At 34.2% G+C, this 17625-nt stretch overlaps 1 protein-coding gene across 1 annotated transcript in view; it reads left to right on the top strand.

Moving 5' to 3' along the window:
• The window catches only part of LOC150104721 (circadian locomoter output cycles protein kaput-like), a 237164-nt gene that overhangs the window by 53361 nt on the left and 166178 nt on the right, over positions 1 to 17625 (top strand). Inside the window, exon 3 of the mRNA XM_090395307.1 lies at positions 7366 to 7532. Within this exon, the coding sequence (XP_090251433.1) occupies positions 7366 to 7532 (167 nt within the window). The remainder of the gene's footprint in view (positions 1 to 7365; positions 7533 to 17625) is intronic.

The following is a 17625-nucleotide window of genomic DNA, read 5'->3' as shown; positions in this document are numbered from 1 at the left end:
CAAATAAAATCTCACATTCAAAGACAATAATCTAATACCACCACTTTCTTAACTGTAAATGCAGCTCGCGGCTAAACAAACGACAACAGACAAACTGTTTCCCATTGTTGTCTGATCAAATATATTCGAGTTACTTTCTGTCATTGTCATTTGATTAATACTTATTAAATTCAAATTGAACTGCCATATTATTTTTGTATATTATTATACAAAAGTTTTTAATGATAACGTAAAATCTAATTGTTTTCATTTAGTTGCATGAAATATTTTAAGTAGAACTGTTAAATATTTGTGCATACATTTTTAATTCTCAACTTGTTGCGAGTAAAAAAATATGTTAATTTATGCTTTTATTTTATACTCTGTTTTCGTGCCACCCAGCAGTGGTACGCATACCATAGGTTGAGAATCCCTGATCTAAGGCATTACTCAAATGAAATTTTCCTTATATATATATATATATATATATATATATATAATAAATAAATAAACTTTCATACAGGAAGTTCATTATTTGAATACATTTTGCTGCTATTACTGCTATAATCAATTTTCTCACTGCTTTTTTTTTTTCTTCTTTCAAATGCTACATTTCTTCAGTGATCTGTGAAAATTATTTCTTTGTGAATAGCACTTTGTTTCCATATTTCACATTTCTCATTAAGCTTTTTACTTTTATTTGTAATTGTCATTTTTAGTATAATGATGTGATGATAAGTACTTGAACTTTTTATTATCATAGTTTAAAATGGAAGTTTTATGATTCAGTGTAAATTGAATCAAATTATCAGTGAAAAACGCTCTCTCTGCAGAAATGGGCTGGATGACCAATTCAGTTAATATTCACAGCCTGAACAGAGGGTTTTTCTTATTGTGAACATTTTTGTAGGCAATGTAAGCATTTCTCTGTGCTCTGGCATTAAAGCAGATGATTCAGTAAAAAGTTAAAATAAGTAATTATAGATATTATTTCTTAGAGGATTAACATGGGAAAATTCCCATGTTAATCCTCTAAGTAAATATTGTTTTTATGGCCATTTAGTCTATTTTTGTTTAGGAGTACCCCTTTTTTTATATGCCATTGCTTTTTTACTCAAATTCTAGGGCATTATTGATGTTTTATACAGAGAGATATATGAAGAACAAGTATGAGGAAAAAAATAGGAAGAATAAAAACAGGCCATCCCTTTGTGGGATGTTGCTGGTTGTCTTCTTTTTCAGTGGCATCCTGGCATATGGTGATATACATTCGTTGTTGAAGGAAGGAAGTATGACTGAATGGAAGGGGAGAGGGTTTGGAAAAGTGGGGTTTGAGAGATGTGGTAGAATTATTGGTGAGGCAAGAGGTATGCAAACTTTTTGAACTTTTTTTTTGAAAAACCAGGTGTTTTTATATTTTTTAAATTATTAAAAGTGGACAGAGAATACTTTGGGATGGGGATGAACGTAGAAATTTTTGGTGAACAAGAAGGATATGGGATAAGATCAGGGGTGGGAGAACGGGGTGTGAGCCATAATATCCTTCTCCTTCCCCAAAAATTTCTATGTTCACCCTCATCCCAAAGTATTTTTTCTTTTACAATGCTGTAAAAGAAAAAAAAAACAGAGGTTTTTTTCTTTTACAGCATTAGCACACTTTTGAGCACCAAGGCTTGGATGGTGGTTGAGAGTTTGGACTAGACTAGGGGATGAAAGCCTTCATTCCTGTGAGTATGGTTTCTGTTGGCCTGAACAGGTGTTTGGATGAGAAGAATGAGATAGGTCATTGCTGATGGCAAACACCCCCAGCATTCCTGCCTGCTTGATTGGTCAACCTGATTAGGGGAGCCAATATAATGTGGACATTGAAGTCTCCAAGAAGGATGACCTCACTATTGGAGATACTTAGACTACGGAAAGCTGAGCTTTAGTGAGAGAAAGTTGGATGTCATGGTGGTCGATGGAGTTTGGAGAGCGATAGAAGGAGCAGGGCCGGCCATCTCGGGGGTGCAGTGGTTGCAATGCATCTGGGCCCCACGATCAAGTGGGCACAGTCGGTACACATTTGCAGAAACATATTTTTTATTTTTTATTTTATTTTTTCTTCTAATTTTTCTTATAACTAATGGGATTTCATCGACAGGATTTTAGGGCCCCCGTAATAATCATATCTCTGTATTCAAAAAATAAAAAGATTATTTTCCGAACTAGCAGAAGATGAAGTTTTACTAAACCCGGTAGAGGAATTTAGATGTCACTTTTTCAACATTGTGATTGATACTGTTATTGTACAAATAGATGAGAGATTTAAAAAATATACCCAATGTTACTTAAGTATAAAGAGCTAATAAGCTTCATTTCCTTGGAAATGTGTTTTTACATTATGGAAAATACCTAACAATAGCGATCTGAACTTCCCCCACCTTTGCAACGAGTTGCCCGGTATTGTACTACGTACTAAGATCACTTGCATTGGCTAACGCTAGTGTCGCCGATACTTTATAGTTTACTATATTCGGCAAGAAACTCTCGGATTCCAATCTTTGAGTTTCTTATTCGGTTTTAAAACTATGTGGGATTTAATATCCCCTTAATTTAAATAATACCCAATGTTATTTCTCATTTTAAATTAATCACTGATATAAAAACATTAGAAAAAAATGAACTAGAAAACTGCTCAAGGGATTAGTAAAGGTGTAAATGAAGACTTAATCCAGGAAATTAATTTGTTACGAGAATTGATCTTGGACCAAAAAAAATGTAGATAACGCGCAAGACATATTGCAATATATATTAAATAATAGTTATAATGAACTATTTCCAAATGTGCTAACTGTATTGAAAATTTTCTTTACGTTACCAGTTACTATAGCAAGTGCAGAGCGTTCTTTTAGCAAATTAAAATTGATAAAGAATTATCTTCGGTCAAGTATGTGTGAGGACACTTAAATGCACTTGCTATATTAAGCATCGAAAAGGAAATTGCCAAAAATTGTAATTTTTCGGAAATGATTAATGACATAGCAAAAAAAAAAATCGCATATTTAAATAAATACATATTAAGCAATATACATGTTAGTAAAACTAGGCCCTTAAATAGTAAACCTATTTATTTTTTTATGTGCTTAAATTAATTTTTTTATTACTTTAAACAATAATTAATAGTAAATAGTTTTTGTGTGCTAGTTGGTGAGCCAGATTACTTTTGTTTGTGTTAAATATTTATTTATTTTAATTATTTAATACTTTTGTTTTGTGTTCAGTAAACTTTATGCTAACCTGAGATAAAAAGCCAAACGATTATTTTTTCTGGCGAAGTTTAATTAAATTAAGGGGGATAAAAATCCCTTATTATTTTATAGCCAGTATGCGAAACCCTGAGATTGAAAACTACGATCTAAGAGTTTCATGCCGAAGAACTATTGGCGAATCCAAGCGTAAGTGAACACTTGGTAGTACAACACCAAGGCAACTCAAAGCAAAGATGGAGTAAGCTCCCTCACTATCCTTGATATTTTCTCATAATATAAAACCAGCTCATAGGAGATGTAATACTGCCTTACATTATGAGGAGAGGTCAGTACCCAGACTGGTTTCAACATTTTTTGAGGTCTCATCAGTGAGTAGGTAGACCTGGATGATATCAAAATTTAAGTGAAAAGAACTTACATACCTTCATTATAAGAATGCCAGAAAGGTGTGCTCATATATTATAACTGAGATAAAAAGCCAAACGGCTATTTTTTTTTTATGACTTATTTTTCACGGTATTAACAACACCATAAACACTTTTATCAACAAAGATATTTGTCCAGAAAATTGAACAGGTTAGCCTTCCTTAAACGATGCCACGACAACGATATAATTCCATCTTTTCTGAAATTCAAAGAAAAGTTGCAGTCGGCAAAGGCACATCGTATTTATCGACGGGCGAGTTTAGCGCTTCTTCGAGAACAAATCGCCGCTACTCGCATAGAGCTTAGTAAGCTAAACAGCTCTATCACAGCTCTACAACAAGAACTAATAAACGTGTTAAATCCTGAAATATGGACTGTCCTGCAGCACATCTCCGAAGTTGCAGCAAAAAAAGAATTCACAAAAGTAAAAAGCAAACACCTAAAGAAATTTGAACTCCTACAACAGCGCCAACACACTAAGTCCCGACCGCAACTTTGATGAGACCACGTGGTCGTAAACCTACCGTCGGAAACACTCACTGAAGAAGCCAAGAACGCTCTGTCTAGGACATAACTTTGCCGTCACACCCAAACAAATTCCTAAACTAGAAATTATGATGAAAGTAGAACGGGGTATCCACGATCTTCCACCAGCAATGGCCAATAACGTGCGACTAGATATAGCAAGTATTATAAACAAGGCTAAGCCTCCAAAAAACAATATGCCACGTAAGCAAATAACTGCCCTAAAAAAAGTTATATAATAATAAAAATATTATTATTACAAAAGCCGATAAAGGAAATGCAACAGTTATCATGAATAAAGAAGAGTATAACAGAAAAATGCAAGATCTCATATGTGACAGTTCCACGTATCAAATTATACATCGAGACCCTACAATGTCTCAAAAGAAAAATGTCCGAAAATTACTGAAAAAAGTGACATCATGGCCCAAAGAAATCATCAGGAAAATAAAACCAATTCATGTTAAACCACCCCGTATTTATGGATTACCAAAAATTCACAAAACTAATATTCCCCTATGCCCCATAGTTGATAGCATAGATAGTCCCACATATAAACTGGCCCGGCATTTAGTCAAGTCACTTGCCCCCCCCTTACTGGCAACTCCTCTACTTTTGTAAAAAATTCAATCCATTTCAAAACACTGGTTAAAAATCTAATCCTAAAAGATTCAGACATAATGGTTAGTTTCGATGTCACCTCCTTATTTACCAATGTATCACTTATAGACACTCTTGATTTAATCGAGTCTAAATTCCCCCCCCCCCCAGATATTTTTGAATTATTTCAATTTACGATGAATGCAGGTTACTTTACATGGGGGGGGGGATTCTACAAACAGATTAATGGTACTGCTATGGGTTTGCTAATGGGGGAGAGAGGGTTCCCCCCCTCTCCCCCTTTAGCAAATTTTTACATGGAACACTTTGAAAACAAAGTACGTACCACAGCTACATACAAGCCACAAGTGTGGTTACGCTATGTAGATGATGTGTTTGCCATCTGGCCCCATGGACAAGACACTTTGGATGCTTTTTTCACCTACCTAAACAGCCAACATCCCAAAATTCACTTCACAGTAGAAAAAGAATCAAATAACTGTTTACCATTTCTTGACACATTAGTCACCCACCTTTCAGATGGATCACTATCTTTTTCTATTTACAGAAAGCCTACACACACAGGAAGATACCTACATAAACAATCACATCATCATCCAGTCCAACAGTACGGCATTTTAAAAACACTTACACACAGAGCCAGAGCCATTTGTTCTAACGATACAGCTCTGACCACTGAACTCCAATACCTGCGCCATACGTTCTTAGCCAACGGCTACAATCCCTACAAAATAGATAAAATACTACATAGGCCCATTACTCTGCCCTCCCCTAATACACAAGAATACAACATGACCATTTCTATTCCCTATATCAGAGGTACATCGGAAAAGATAGCCAAAGTATTGTTGAAACATGGCCTTCGCACCACTTTCAAACCTCATGTCAAGCTGGCAACTCTGATCCGCTCGCCTAAGGATAAACTTCACCCTTTAGCACACCCAGGAGTGTATCAAGTTCCATGTGACTGTGACTTGGCCTATTACGGGCAAACAGGAAGATCAGTGAACATTTGCCTGGAAGAACATGAAAGATACATTTGCTACTATTACTATGGCAAGTCGGGACTGGCAGACCATGCTTTGGACGCTCCTTCACACAGGATTAGATGGAGGAAAACGAATGTGCTATTTAGGAGTCGTTATAGATCTGAAAGATTATTTTTTGAGTCAGCGATGGCTTTGAAGAATTCTCCCAACCTTAACAAATATGGTTGCATTAATTTGCCAAAAATTTGGGAGAAGGTTATCCTAAGAAAAACTCCTGGATAACTGCTGTTTTTTTTTTTAGAGGGCACAAAAAAAAAAAAAAAAAAAAAAAAAAAAAAAAAATAGGACTTTAGATCTTTTGTCTTTTGCAATTATATTGTTTCACTCACTCACTGTCATGTTTACATGTGTGTTGTGCTCTGATGATGCTGAGTTGAAAATCAGCGAAATATAAGCGTTAATAAAACATCTTTGTTGATAAAAGTGTTTATGGTGTTGTTAATACTGTGAAAAATAAGTCATGAATAACCATCAACACCTAAGCTTATCTGTTAGGCTATTTTTTTTTTTTTTCTGGCGACGTTTAATCAAGGATAGCGAGGGAGCTTACTCAACCTTTGCTTTGAGTTGCCTTGGTGTTGTACTACCAGGTGTTCACTTATGCTTGGATTCGCCGATAGTTCTTCGGCATGAAACTCTTAGATCGTAGTTTTTGATCTCAGAGTTTCGCATACTGGCTGTAAAATAATAAGGGATTTTTATCCCCTTAATTTAGTTATGCTAACCTGTTATATTTCGAATGAGTTTTTTTTTTTTTTGTTTTCCTGTGCCAAAATCATTTGCAGGTAAGAAGTTTTACAATACGTTTATTTCGAATCCTTTAATTTTTACCTTTGTAAAATATTTTGGGTCCCCAAAAGGTTTCTTGCACCCTGGCCCCTTTATAGGGAAGGCCAGCCCTGAGAAGGAGCATGTGAAAAGGATGGGTTGATTTAGAGAAATTTTGAGCCAAAGCAGATCAAATAGTGGGGATTCAAGGATTTACAGTCTCTGAAATGGTATGTCAGTTCTCACAAATGTCATCCTTGTGGCAGAAAAGCTGTGTAATATGTAGTTTGGGCAGTTGAGAGTTGCCTGTTAGGGTTCTGAAAAGAATAGTAGTTCTGGTTTAGATGACTGTAGGTGGTGGTGCACATCATTTATATTGCTCTTTAGACCACGAATACTGGTTAAGTGGATGTGGAAACTTTTTTTTTTTTTTTTTTGGTATGAATTGGTGTTGGTGGGTTGTTTGGTTGGATTTTTGTTGCCTTTTTATGATTTTTTTTTTGGTTGGATTTTTGATATTTTTTATTTTTTATTTTTTTTGAACTTATTTGTGTGGGAGAATTTTTAAGATATACAGTAAGATCCACATTAAAAAAAATAATAATAATCAAATTTATTAATTTTATTTTAATTTATACATTTCATTATTATAATGTGAAAAAAATGCATAAAAAATCTTTATTTGGAATTTTTTTTAAATTTGAAAATTCAAAGCTTGATTTTTATATTTGTATTGTGTTTTACAGCACAACACGTATGCAAAGGAATCTGGCAGAGAAACAGCGCAGAGATAAACTTAATGGTTATATCAGTGAACTTGCCAATATTGTCCCTATGGTTTCTATGGCAACAAAGCGCTTAGATAAAACCAGCATTCTCCGTTTAAGTGCAGCTCATCTAAGGATTCATCAAAGTAAGTATTCACGTTATACAGCTATGTTTTTATGTACTAGTTACCTCTATTTTTGTGCATGCTTGCTATCTTGAATTATCTATGTTATAAGTAATGCTTAATAAATAAATTTGACAGATAAACAATAAATTTGACAGATAATGAAGCAGATTCATTCACTATACTATAGTATGTTTTTTTTTTTTTTTGCATATATTTATATAATACATAATTCATAAAAATTTAAGAGATATAAGAGAAATCAAAATTGTCTTCAAAGAGTAGGGAATATCTAATTTTCCAAATATCAGTTGTTTAAATTTCTCAAAATTTCCATTCAGCAATAAGTAAAGAAACATTCTCACCCTTTCCAGGTCATAGTTTTTAATTTCTTTCAGCATGTTATCATGTTATTTGTCTTTTAAATGCATAATTTTTCAACAAGAACATTGTTAAAAAAAATCAGCATTGTTGTAGTTATAACACTGAACAAACCCATGAGTATAATATCTAATAACCCATAACTGATTTGTTGATTGATTAATTGATAGCCTCTTGCCACCCTTTGAGGATACATTAAGAAATTAATGATTTTTTTTTTTTAAGAATTACAGTATGCTTTGTTGGGATTTTTTGATAATATATTATAGTGAGATGTGTAAAATAATGGTTGGTAACTCATTTCAGGAGATAGAGTCATCACTAACATGTTTATATATAAACCTGTGCAACATAGAGAGACAACACAAGAAATAAGAAATCTCATTTGCTGTTATTGATGATAATGATAAATTCATGAATCTAATCCAAATAAATCCAAAGTCCACAGATATGAGAGTCCTGAGAAAGATTAGGGACATGAACAGATGGCATCAGTGGCAATATCATATTAAAAATGAGGATATTAGGAAACAACTTACATTGTTGCATCCAGGAATGCATTAGCAGAACTAATCTCAAGTAGTATGGTCACTTAAACAGAATAGGAGAGGAAAGATTAGCAAAACAAGTGTTCTCTGCTAGGTTGGTAGAAAAAATGTCCTAGAGGAAGACCAAGATGTAGGTGGATTAATACAGTAAAAAGTACCTTAGAAGACAGAAACAGAAGTAATTCACATATCATTATCATATCAAAACTGGTACTGTTTATTATGAAGAAAACAAATTTATAGATATTGTGGCCTTTTAACTAGTCATGCTTATAAATTACATACTAGAGAAAATAAAATAAAAATGAAATTGAAATGGATATCTGAAGGTGACAATAAATCACTTTACATTTGCTATTTTAATATATCATTAAAAATGTATGCTGGTTCTGAAACATTGTAGTTTATGACTCATATGTTGCAGTCTTGAGAGGTAACAGATTGATTTCGAGAAAAATTGTAGATAGGAAGTTTTTCATGTAGTACTATCCTATCCTGTACACTTGTTGAGAGTATATGTCAGGAATTTGATGATGATGATAAATTCATGCTTTTTTGAGGCTCCAAGAGTATAAAGGGGATTTGAAATACAAAAGTGATCACCATTATTTTGAGAAGGATAAAAATATATAAGAAAGTTTTAAAAAGAATCAGAGTTCAGCAGTTTTCAGAGACTATCAAGAAAACATTAATTGATTCAGTGTTCTGAAAGAATATAGTGAGAAATGTAAGAAAGTAAAAAAGTGTAAAAGTAGCTAAAACAAAAAGGTGGTAATGTGTTCTTGAAGCTAATGAAAAATATTAGAAATGGAGGAAAGATTACCTGTAAAAGAAATCAGAGGTGATAAAGGTGACAACATGAAGACTGAAGATTAGGATATCCTAGATATTTGGGCATATTTCAAAGACTTAATGAAACAATCGGTGACAGGGCAGTGGTAGAAAATGTTCAAGAGGAATTCAGTCAGGAGTACATATCACTACTTGAGATAGGAAAAAAACTATAAAAAACTGAAATTGTGGAATGGTAGCTAGAGTAGATGATTATTGGATGAGTATGAATATTGGTGGAATTAGATGAGTAGATCACATATTGGTATAAAAATGTTAAAGTGGCTGTATTGCATAATTAAAAGGTACGATCAAAAGGTCAAATTCCAGATGATTGAAGCAAGCTGTCATACTACCTATCTTTATTTTTCACTAAAATCTATTTTTCACCAAGTGAAAAATAAACTTTCAACATCTTTCTCTTAATCCAGAGTAATTTAATAAAAAGGTGGCACACCGTTTGGCAGCTCCTATAGGAGGAGATGACCTTGCCAATGCTTTTACCTGGTATCTCCACTTGGGCCTGGCTCCCACTGAAGAGATCTCAATAAAGGCCGAAACTAGTCTGGGTAGTGGCCCTTCCCTTAATGCATAACATTATACATATCCGCAAGGAGATGTTTTGAATTATGGGAGATACTGAGATAGGAGTGTTGGTAGCTTGCTCCACCTTTGCAAGGAGTTGCCTGGTGTTGTACCACTTTACCCCAGTCCTGAAGATACTTTCAGGTGCAAACTTTGTTTGCACACACTTGGATAAAGGATTAAACTAAATTTATTATAGTCTGACCAAGTGAAAAATAAACTTTCAACATCTTTCTCTTAATCCAGAGTAATTTAATAAAAAGGTGGCACACCGTTTGGCAGCTCCTATAGGAGGAGATGACCTTGCTAATGCTTCTGCCTGGTATCTCCACTTGGGCCTGGCTCCCACTGAAGAGACATCAATAAAGGTCGAAACTAGTCTGGGTAGTGGCCCTTCCCTTAATGCATAACATTATACATATCTGCAAGGAGATGTGTTTTGCATTATGGGAGATACTGAGATAGTAGTGTTGGTAGTTTGCTCCACCTTTGCAAGGAGTTGCCTGGTGTTGTTACTACCTTACCCCAGTCCTGAAGATACTTTCAGGTGCAAACGTTGTTTGTTCACACTTGGATAAAGGATTAAACTAAATTTATTATACTACCTATCTATACAATAAAACAATGTTAGAAATAAAGTGGAATTACCTACTGAGTGTTGTTCCATGTAAGATTTATACAAATATACTTGAAGATACTAAGAGAAATTTGGAGAACAGTTGGGCTTAGGTGAAATTGATTTTCACTTCAATACACATAGTTGAGAAATCACCCTGATTACCTCTATATAAGTTGAATATAAGATCTGGGAATATGACAAGGTGCTAAGAGAAAAGTTTTTCAGCAAATGCTACAATATATGGTGTAAATTGCATGTTATATCTAGCAATACACAGGCTATATTTGAGTTGAAAGTCAGCAGTCAGGATTAAAGGAGTTTCAGGAAGATGATTTGATATTAAATGAGGTATGAGCAAGGGTCCACATTATCTCTACTGTTATTCGTTATCTATGTGGGTCAGATGAAGAAAAATAGCAATAGGTCTAATTCAGAATTGGAGAGGTTAATCTCAACTCTGTACTCTATGCAGATGATGTACTACTCCTAACACAGTCTGCAGGTATTTGGAATAAGACCTGTAATAAATTCACCATGAAAATCAACAATAAAAATGCAGACTATAAAAATAGGCAAGACTGAAAACATCAACTGCATCCTGGATCCTATTAGAACAAATAAAATATTTCAGTTATTTTGACATTATTTTAATGAAGATAGTAAACTGGATATGAAAATAGACAACAGAATTGGAATGCATATAGTATGGGGTCAAATGAATACATTTTTATGGAATAAAGGAAAAATGTGAAAACACTGAACTAGCTGTATACAAGATAGTGTTCAAACCAATTTTAGTGTATGTATCTGAGCACTGGGGGTTTAGAAATAAGACTTGATCAAAGACTGGAGACCGCAGATATGAGAGATCTGAGGAAAATTACTGGTGCGAACAGGTGACGTCAATGGCAGAATCATATTAAAATGAGCATATTATAAAGAAAGACATTGGTTTGCATTCAGAAAGGTGTGAGCAGTGCTAATCTGAGGTGATATGATAATTTAAATAGAATGAGATAGGAAAGGTTAACCAAGCAAGTAGTTGGATCTTTTTTTTTTCTCCTGCCATACAGTAAGAAGTGCCTTACAAAACCAAAACATAAGCTCTGATTTTGGAATCCTGGCAGATAACAGTAATTTGGAGGAATATTGATGATAGGAAGTTAGTATTACATGAAAAATTAACATCATTACTATCTTAATATCATCCAATGCTCACCCTGATTACCAAGTTGGTATCGTGGAGGGGGGGGGTTGGGAGAGGGAAACTGAATAAATTCATGTGAAATATAAAGTCAAAACAGTAAACTATCTGTATACAAGACAGTCTTCAAATGAATTTTGACTTATGAATCTGAGAGCTTTATTAGAAATAAGTTGATCAATCACTAGATGCCATAGATGTGAGAGTTGTGAAAAAAATGAGGGGAGGGAACAGATGGCATCAATGGTAGAACCATATTAAGCATGAAATTATTAGGAAGAAACTTAACCTTGTTATTAGTTAGAACTCCTCAAACAGAGCTAATCTCAGGTTGCATTGGTCAATTAATGGAATGGGAGATGTACAATTAGCAAAGTAAGTGTTTGATGCTAGAATTTCTGGGAAAAGGCTCATTGGAAGACCCAGATATTTATGGAGTGATGAGAGAGAAATGCATTATAATACCAGTATATATATACACTCATGCTCATAGAAACCATGTCACCTTACATAGATATAGTTTTTAGTATTTAAGTGGTCATTTTCATTGGTTTATCATTAGATATTTTGTTGTATTTCATCATGTATCATTCCCACGAGTTTCTATATAATGTAATAGTTGCTGCTATTGCTTCAGGATTTTTTTATGCTATAGACAGCAAGAGCTAGTTTTTGCATTTTCATGCTGACATTGCTATGGCTAGTTACATGCAGTTAACACCTTGCAGGAAAAGTGTGATTTGAGCTTTGAATAGAGAAGACTCTTCCTCTCGTGAAGTAGTAGTGTTCTATAGTCAATTTACTTTCGACAGCAGCCATACTGTGGTGTGGCTGCTGTCGAAAGTAAAGCAAATCTGCCATAGGCAGGAAGAAAGTCACTGTCTACACCATGATAAGATAGAGTTCTAAAGTGGCTCTGCCTCAAAAATTGTTGTGCGTTGTCCAGAGAACCGAAATGAGACTGGGAAGAATACAAACAGGAGTTGTAGCAAGCTCTGTAATTGTCAGGAGAAGACTCATTGGACAGAGACTAATAGTCAGGTGCCCTAAAAAGAAGTCCATGTTAACCAAAAAAAAAAAAAAAAAAAGAGATTGGCTTGGTTAAATTGTTCTTTGAAACAATTCCTTGGTTCAAAGAACATGCCAAACGGGCCCCTGATCAGTGGAAAAGAGGCCCATTTGGCATTTTTTTTTTTTTTTCTGACGACAAAAAAGTTGAACCTGCAGGGTGCTGATGGTAGACAGACCGTTCTTAGGTAATGGGAAAAATTCAACCCTTACTGTCTGGTGTCAAATTCTCAGCCATTCAGATGATCTGCTGTCAGTCACATCATAATATTGGTCACCTGCATTTCACAAAAGTTTCAGTGAATACACAGGTGTATCGGAAAATTTTAGAAGAATTGCTGCTTAGTATCAGAGACCACTTTACTGTAACGATGAACTGCATCCTTCAGGACGACTGCCCCTTGTCATAGGGCAAGAAGTGTACATACTGCCATTAGAACTCTAAAATTACCATATGAATGGAGTTTAGTACTTAAAAAAAGCTTTAATAAGCTTTTTTATTAACTTGCTTATTTTAAGCTAAAATAAACAGGTTAATAACTGGCTCAATGAACACTCAATTTAGTGATTACTGGGACCAAGAAACAGCTGTTATATTGATGTTTCTCTGTGATTTATGCTTAATTAGTTGTTTGCTTAAATCTATCTTATATCTAGGATTGTTTCCTCTTCGGATACTGGCGAATTTATATTTTGCTGTGCCAGCCAGTATCCTATAATAGAAAAGATCCTTACTCAGGGAGACAATACTAGATTCTTAGCTTTCTTACACAATATCTTATTTAAATTGCCGTATAGATTTAGATTACTGCAGTCGTGACCTAAATCTATTATTATATTCACTCTCTAAATCCTTCCCACCAAAATAGGTTCTATTTTTATAAGTGGTAAGTTGGAATCGTAATCAGGCATGACTCAGGTTCAAGTAAATATGACATGTTTATTGGAATATCTAAAACACAAAAGAAAATTCATACACTCAATTATGCTCAATACTAAATAAAACTCAAACTAAGAGGTTAACACTTTCTAAATTAATTAAATCTTATAAAGCATGCTAAACACAGTAACTGCATATTGGGATAGATAGCAAATGATATGAAGTTAAGCTAAATACCTTTCAGTAGTATTACTCACAAGAGAAAACTAACAAACATTCTAATGTTACTGAGATACTAAATTCTACTATTCTTATCGCATCAAGTTAATCGTATCACATACAAAATTACAAAAGATCTCTTCCAAACAATTCTTCTTACTCTCAAAGGAGGTTAACTTTCTAAATAGAGACTGTCTACAGAGTTCTTTAGAATACAGTTCTTAATTTCACATTTGTAAACAATCTTCTCTCTTCTAATGAACTTTTACACAAAATTAGAGTAATTGCACCTTACCGAGCTTTTTCCGCATCGTTCTGCACCACGTGTATGTCTGGATACTTCTCATCTATTGGCTGTCCATACTACGCCAACGTAGGGGTTACGCTATCTTCATTCCTTCTGCCGAAAACGGACTCAAATCATTGCGTTTCAGGAACAACTCGATTGGACTTTTCAGCAACGGCTTGATTCTGCTAGGACTGGAATTTTTACCTTCAGCTTTGCATAGAATACTACTTCATTTTAAGAACGCTCGCAGTCCGACATCTTATCACAGACTTCCCCCCCCCCCCCATGCGAAACTGCCCACTAACTTCCGAACCACCAAAACAGGAAAATGTTACGACCAGAGAGAGTGTCTTCCGATACGGGCTCAACCCCTTATATTCTTCTATAGAGCGCCCTCTTTTCTCAGTCCCCTTTTTGCACACGGCCCTTATCTTTTCGCCCTTTTGGGTTCATCCTTCACTTTTACGACAATGTTATACTTGGATGCACAGAATACATGGCAACGTAATTTTCTGAGTAAGCTATAGCCAAGCGTTATGCTGTACACGTGTAGCTTTATGCCTTCTAGGAATTATTACTTAGCAACTTTTTTAGATGTCACAGTAAATTTTACATAGCTTAAGTGAGGCTTAAATTTAAATCAGATTATCTCTCTTTTTAGACATACTTAAAATGAAATCTTAATATAATCACATCAGCTTAAATATAAGGCACTTGAAATAAAGTGAAGAAGTTTCACTTTTAATTACAGCTGATGTGCAGGTATTTCTCTTTGTTGCAAAGTTTTGTATGTTAGATTCCAAATATATAATTAGATTCCAAATGAATGATTTCTTTCCAAGATTCCTTCATTTAGGATCTAATACAGCTCAGATCTCAACCATATTGAGAATTTCTTGTACCGAATTGAGACTGAAATACATAAGAAGCCGAAAACACTTTGGGAGCTCCAAGAAGCCATTATAAGGGAACTGAACCATGAAATTTACAGTTGCATCCATCAGGAAATTGATTTTGTTAATACCCCCCTATGCCAAGCTGTAATAAAGGCAAGAGGAGGACCCATAAAGTACTAAACAACAAGAAGTGAATTTTTAAATGTGTAGAACTAAATTTTGATACTAATATTTGTTTTTCCATTGAGAATAACACTGTTTTGAAAAATATGCAAATTTGTTAAGTTTATTGTCATTTCCTAATTATGTTGTATCTTGTATTAAGAATAGCCAAATATTAATCAGAAATAAAAATGTTATATTACATTCTTCATTATTTGTGACAATTATTGTGTTATATCCCTTTTCAAATAGGCATTCAAATTTAATTACCACAAAAACAATGTTACAGCAGGTGATGCAGTTTCTATGAACATGTTGTTGTAAATGGTTAATGTTTCTGTCGATCTTTTTGTATATATCTTTGCTTTGACACCTGATGAAGTTGGATTACCAATGAAACTTGTGTCCTTAATAAACTTTTATTCTTAATTATCTCAGTGTTTAAAGTCATTAAAGTTATTGAACATGTTCATAAACCAACTCAATCTGCATACAAATAAATATAAATATACATATATATAGGGAGTAGGCAAAGCCTACTCACATCTAACATCAAACTTTACAGCTGCTAACTTACAACTCAAACATAGACTGTATTGGTCGATATAATGTCCCATTTACACAATATAACTGTAATATTTAAAATTTTTTTTTTCTTTGGCACCTTGTCATACCTTTTCCTGATCTACAAAACGTATAATACAGATCCTTATTATATTTTCATGATTTCTTGACCATTTGTGATAAAATGAAAATTTGATCCTGACATTCTGTTTGGCCTGAGTCCAGCTTGTTCTTCTCTTAAGTTTCCTCTCCCACAATTTGTCTTAGCCTCTTTTCAAGTATGCTTGTATAAATCTTACCTGGAAGACTCCAACAGGGAATTCCTTGTAATTCACAACATGTATAATTTCTTAATTATACATGTTGTAGATTTCCCTTTCTGTATTCTGTGAAATGGGAATACCCAGACTTAAATGCATAGTTTGTTTCTATTGTGTAAAAATGAATCATGCAGTTTTAGAAAATTTGAGGTGGACAGTGGTTGTTAAGGAGGCTACCAATTATTTTTCTATTAGGAATAACACTCTCTAAATTTAGTTACATATCCTTTATGTTTGAGTTAAAACTATGCATGTTGATATGGAAATACAGTTACACTCCCAGAGTTGCACCACCTTTGGTTCCAGAGGGTGCCATAACTCCAATGTCCATAATTTGAAGCACTGTGTTGAAGTTTGAAGATAGTTTGGTTATGACTGTAATTCAAAACGTTATGAAAACTGGTTTAGTGAATGAATTTGTGTGCTGCTGTTGGTTGGGTGTAGCTCTTTCATATCTATATGCATCTTCTACATTTCATGAGATTGGGTTGATGTGGATGGTAGAGATATTTTCATTAGATGCTGATGGTGCTGTTGTTTTTCAGAAGTACCTGTCTAAGGTTGTATGTGAGCTAGAGTATCTTTTCTTTTCTCTGTAGGTTTCATGTTAACAGGCATAATCCCTTACAGTGTTGGCATTTACTTTCAAACATCTTTTAAGATCCAAATCATACCTTTCCAAAAGAGCCATGCCAGTTTTGAAATAACAGAAAGCTTTGGAGAGCATTTTGGAAGTTAGGCTTTTAGGCTTTATAATGAATATCTCTTAAAGCATATCTTGCCACTTATCCTCAAGTGCCAGAAGATCTTCATTCCATGAGGCCAAGAATGGGACTCCATAAATTCAGCTACATCTTGTGGCTTCACTTCTAGCTCTAACTGCCTTGCCACTTCCATAATATTGTTAGTTAATTCAGATAAAGGATTTTTTAAGCCTCCAAAATCATCTAGCAACTGTGGACATAATTTTTTCTTTAGAGATCTTGACATCATTTTATGCATCTTATATAGGCCTTGATGCCATTTAAGATTGTAAGAACACAAGGATTTATTTAAGGCCATATATTTCAGTTTGAATATCACAGGCCATCGTCAGTGGTGATAATAGTTAATTGCATAGTAGAATGCAAACAGTGGATTGATTTTAAAAAGTGAGAGCTGTGTGATGTTATGCATAAAACAGTGCAATGGTATAACTGAGGAAATATTGCAATATTGATTATTCATTAGCTGTTTAAAAAAAAATATTGATGTGTGATTAAAATAACTTCCAAATATCTTAAATCAGAATGACTCCCTCTCTTCATCTAAGTTCAGATGGTGAAGTAAAGCATCAGCACTTTCTTTGAGCAGCCATTTAAATTTACACTGACACTGATAAAGTAAGCTTGTTTCAGACAATAGGATGTCGTGGTCTGTATCTATTCTGTGCTGTGTTAAGCCAGATTTTTCAATTTACTGTTGCTCATGTAAGATTGGTGCTCTTGTATTCTCTTCTTCCAGTTTGTCCAAAGAAAGAACAATGATAGTTGCATGGAACTTGGTAGA

The sequence above is a fragment of the Typopeltis vanoorti genome, chromosome 7 (assembly GCF_054136105.1).
Source record: "Typopeltis vanoorti isolate ZY-2024b chromosome 7, IOZ_Tvanoo_1.0, whole genome shotgun sequence".
Classification (NCBI taxonomy): domain Eukaryota; kingdom Metazoa; phylum Arthropoda; class Arachnida; order Uropygi; family Thelyphonidae; genus Typopeltis; species Typopeltis vanoorti.
Note: the sequence above shows the minus strand (reverse complement) of the source record. Positions and strands in the feature narration are given on the sequence as shown.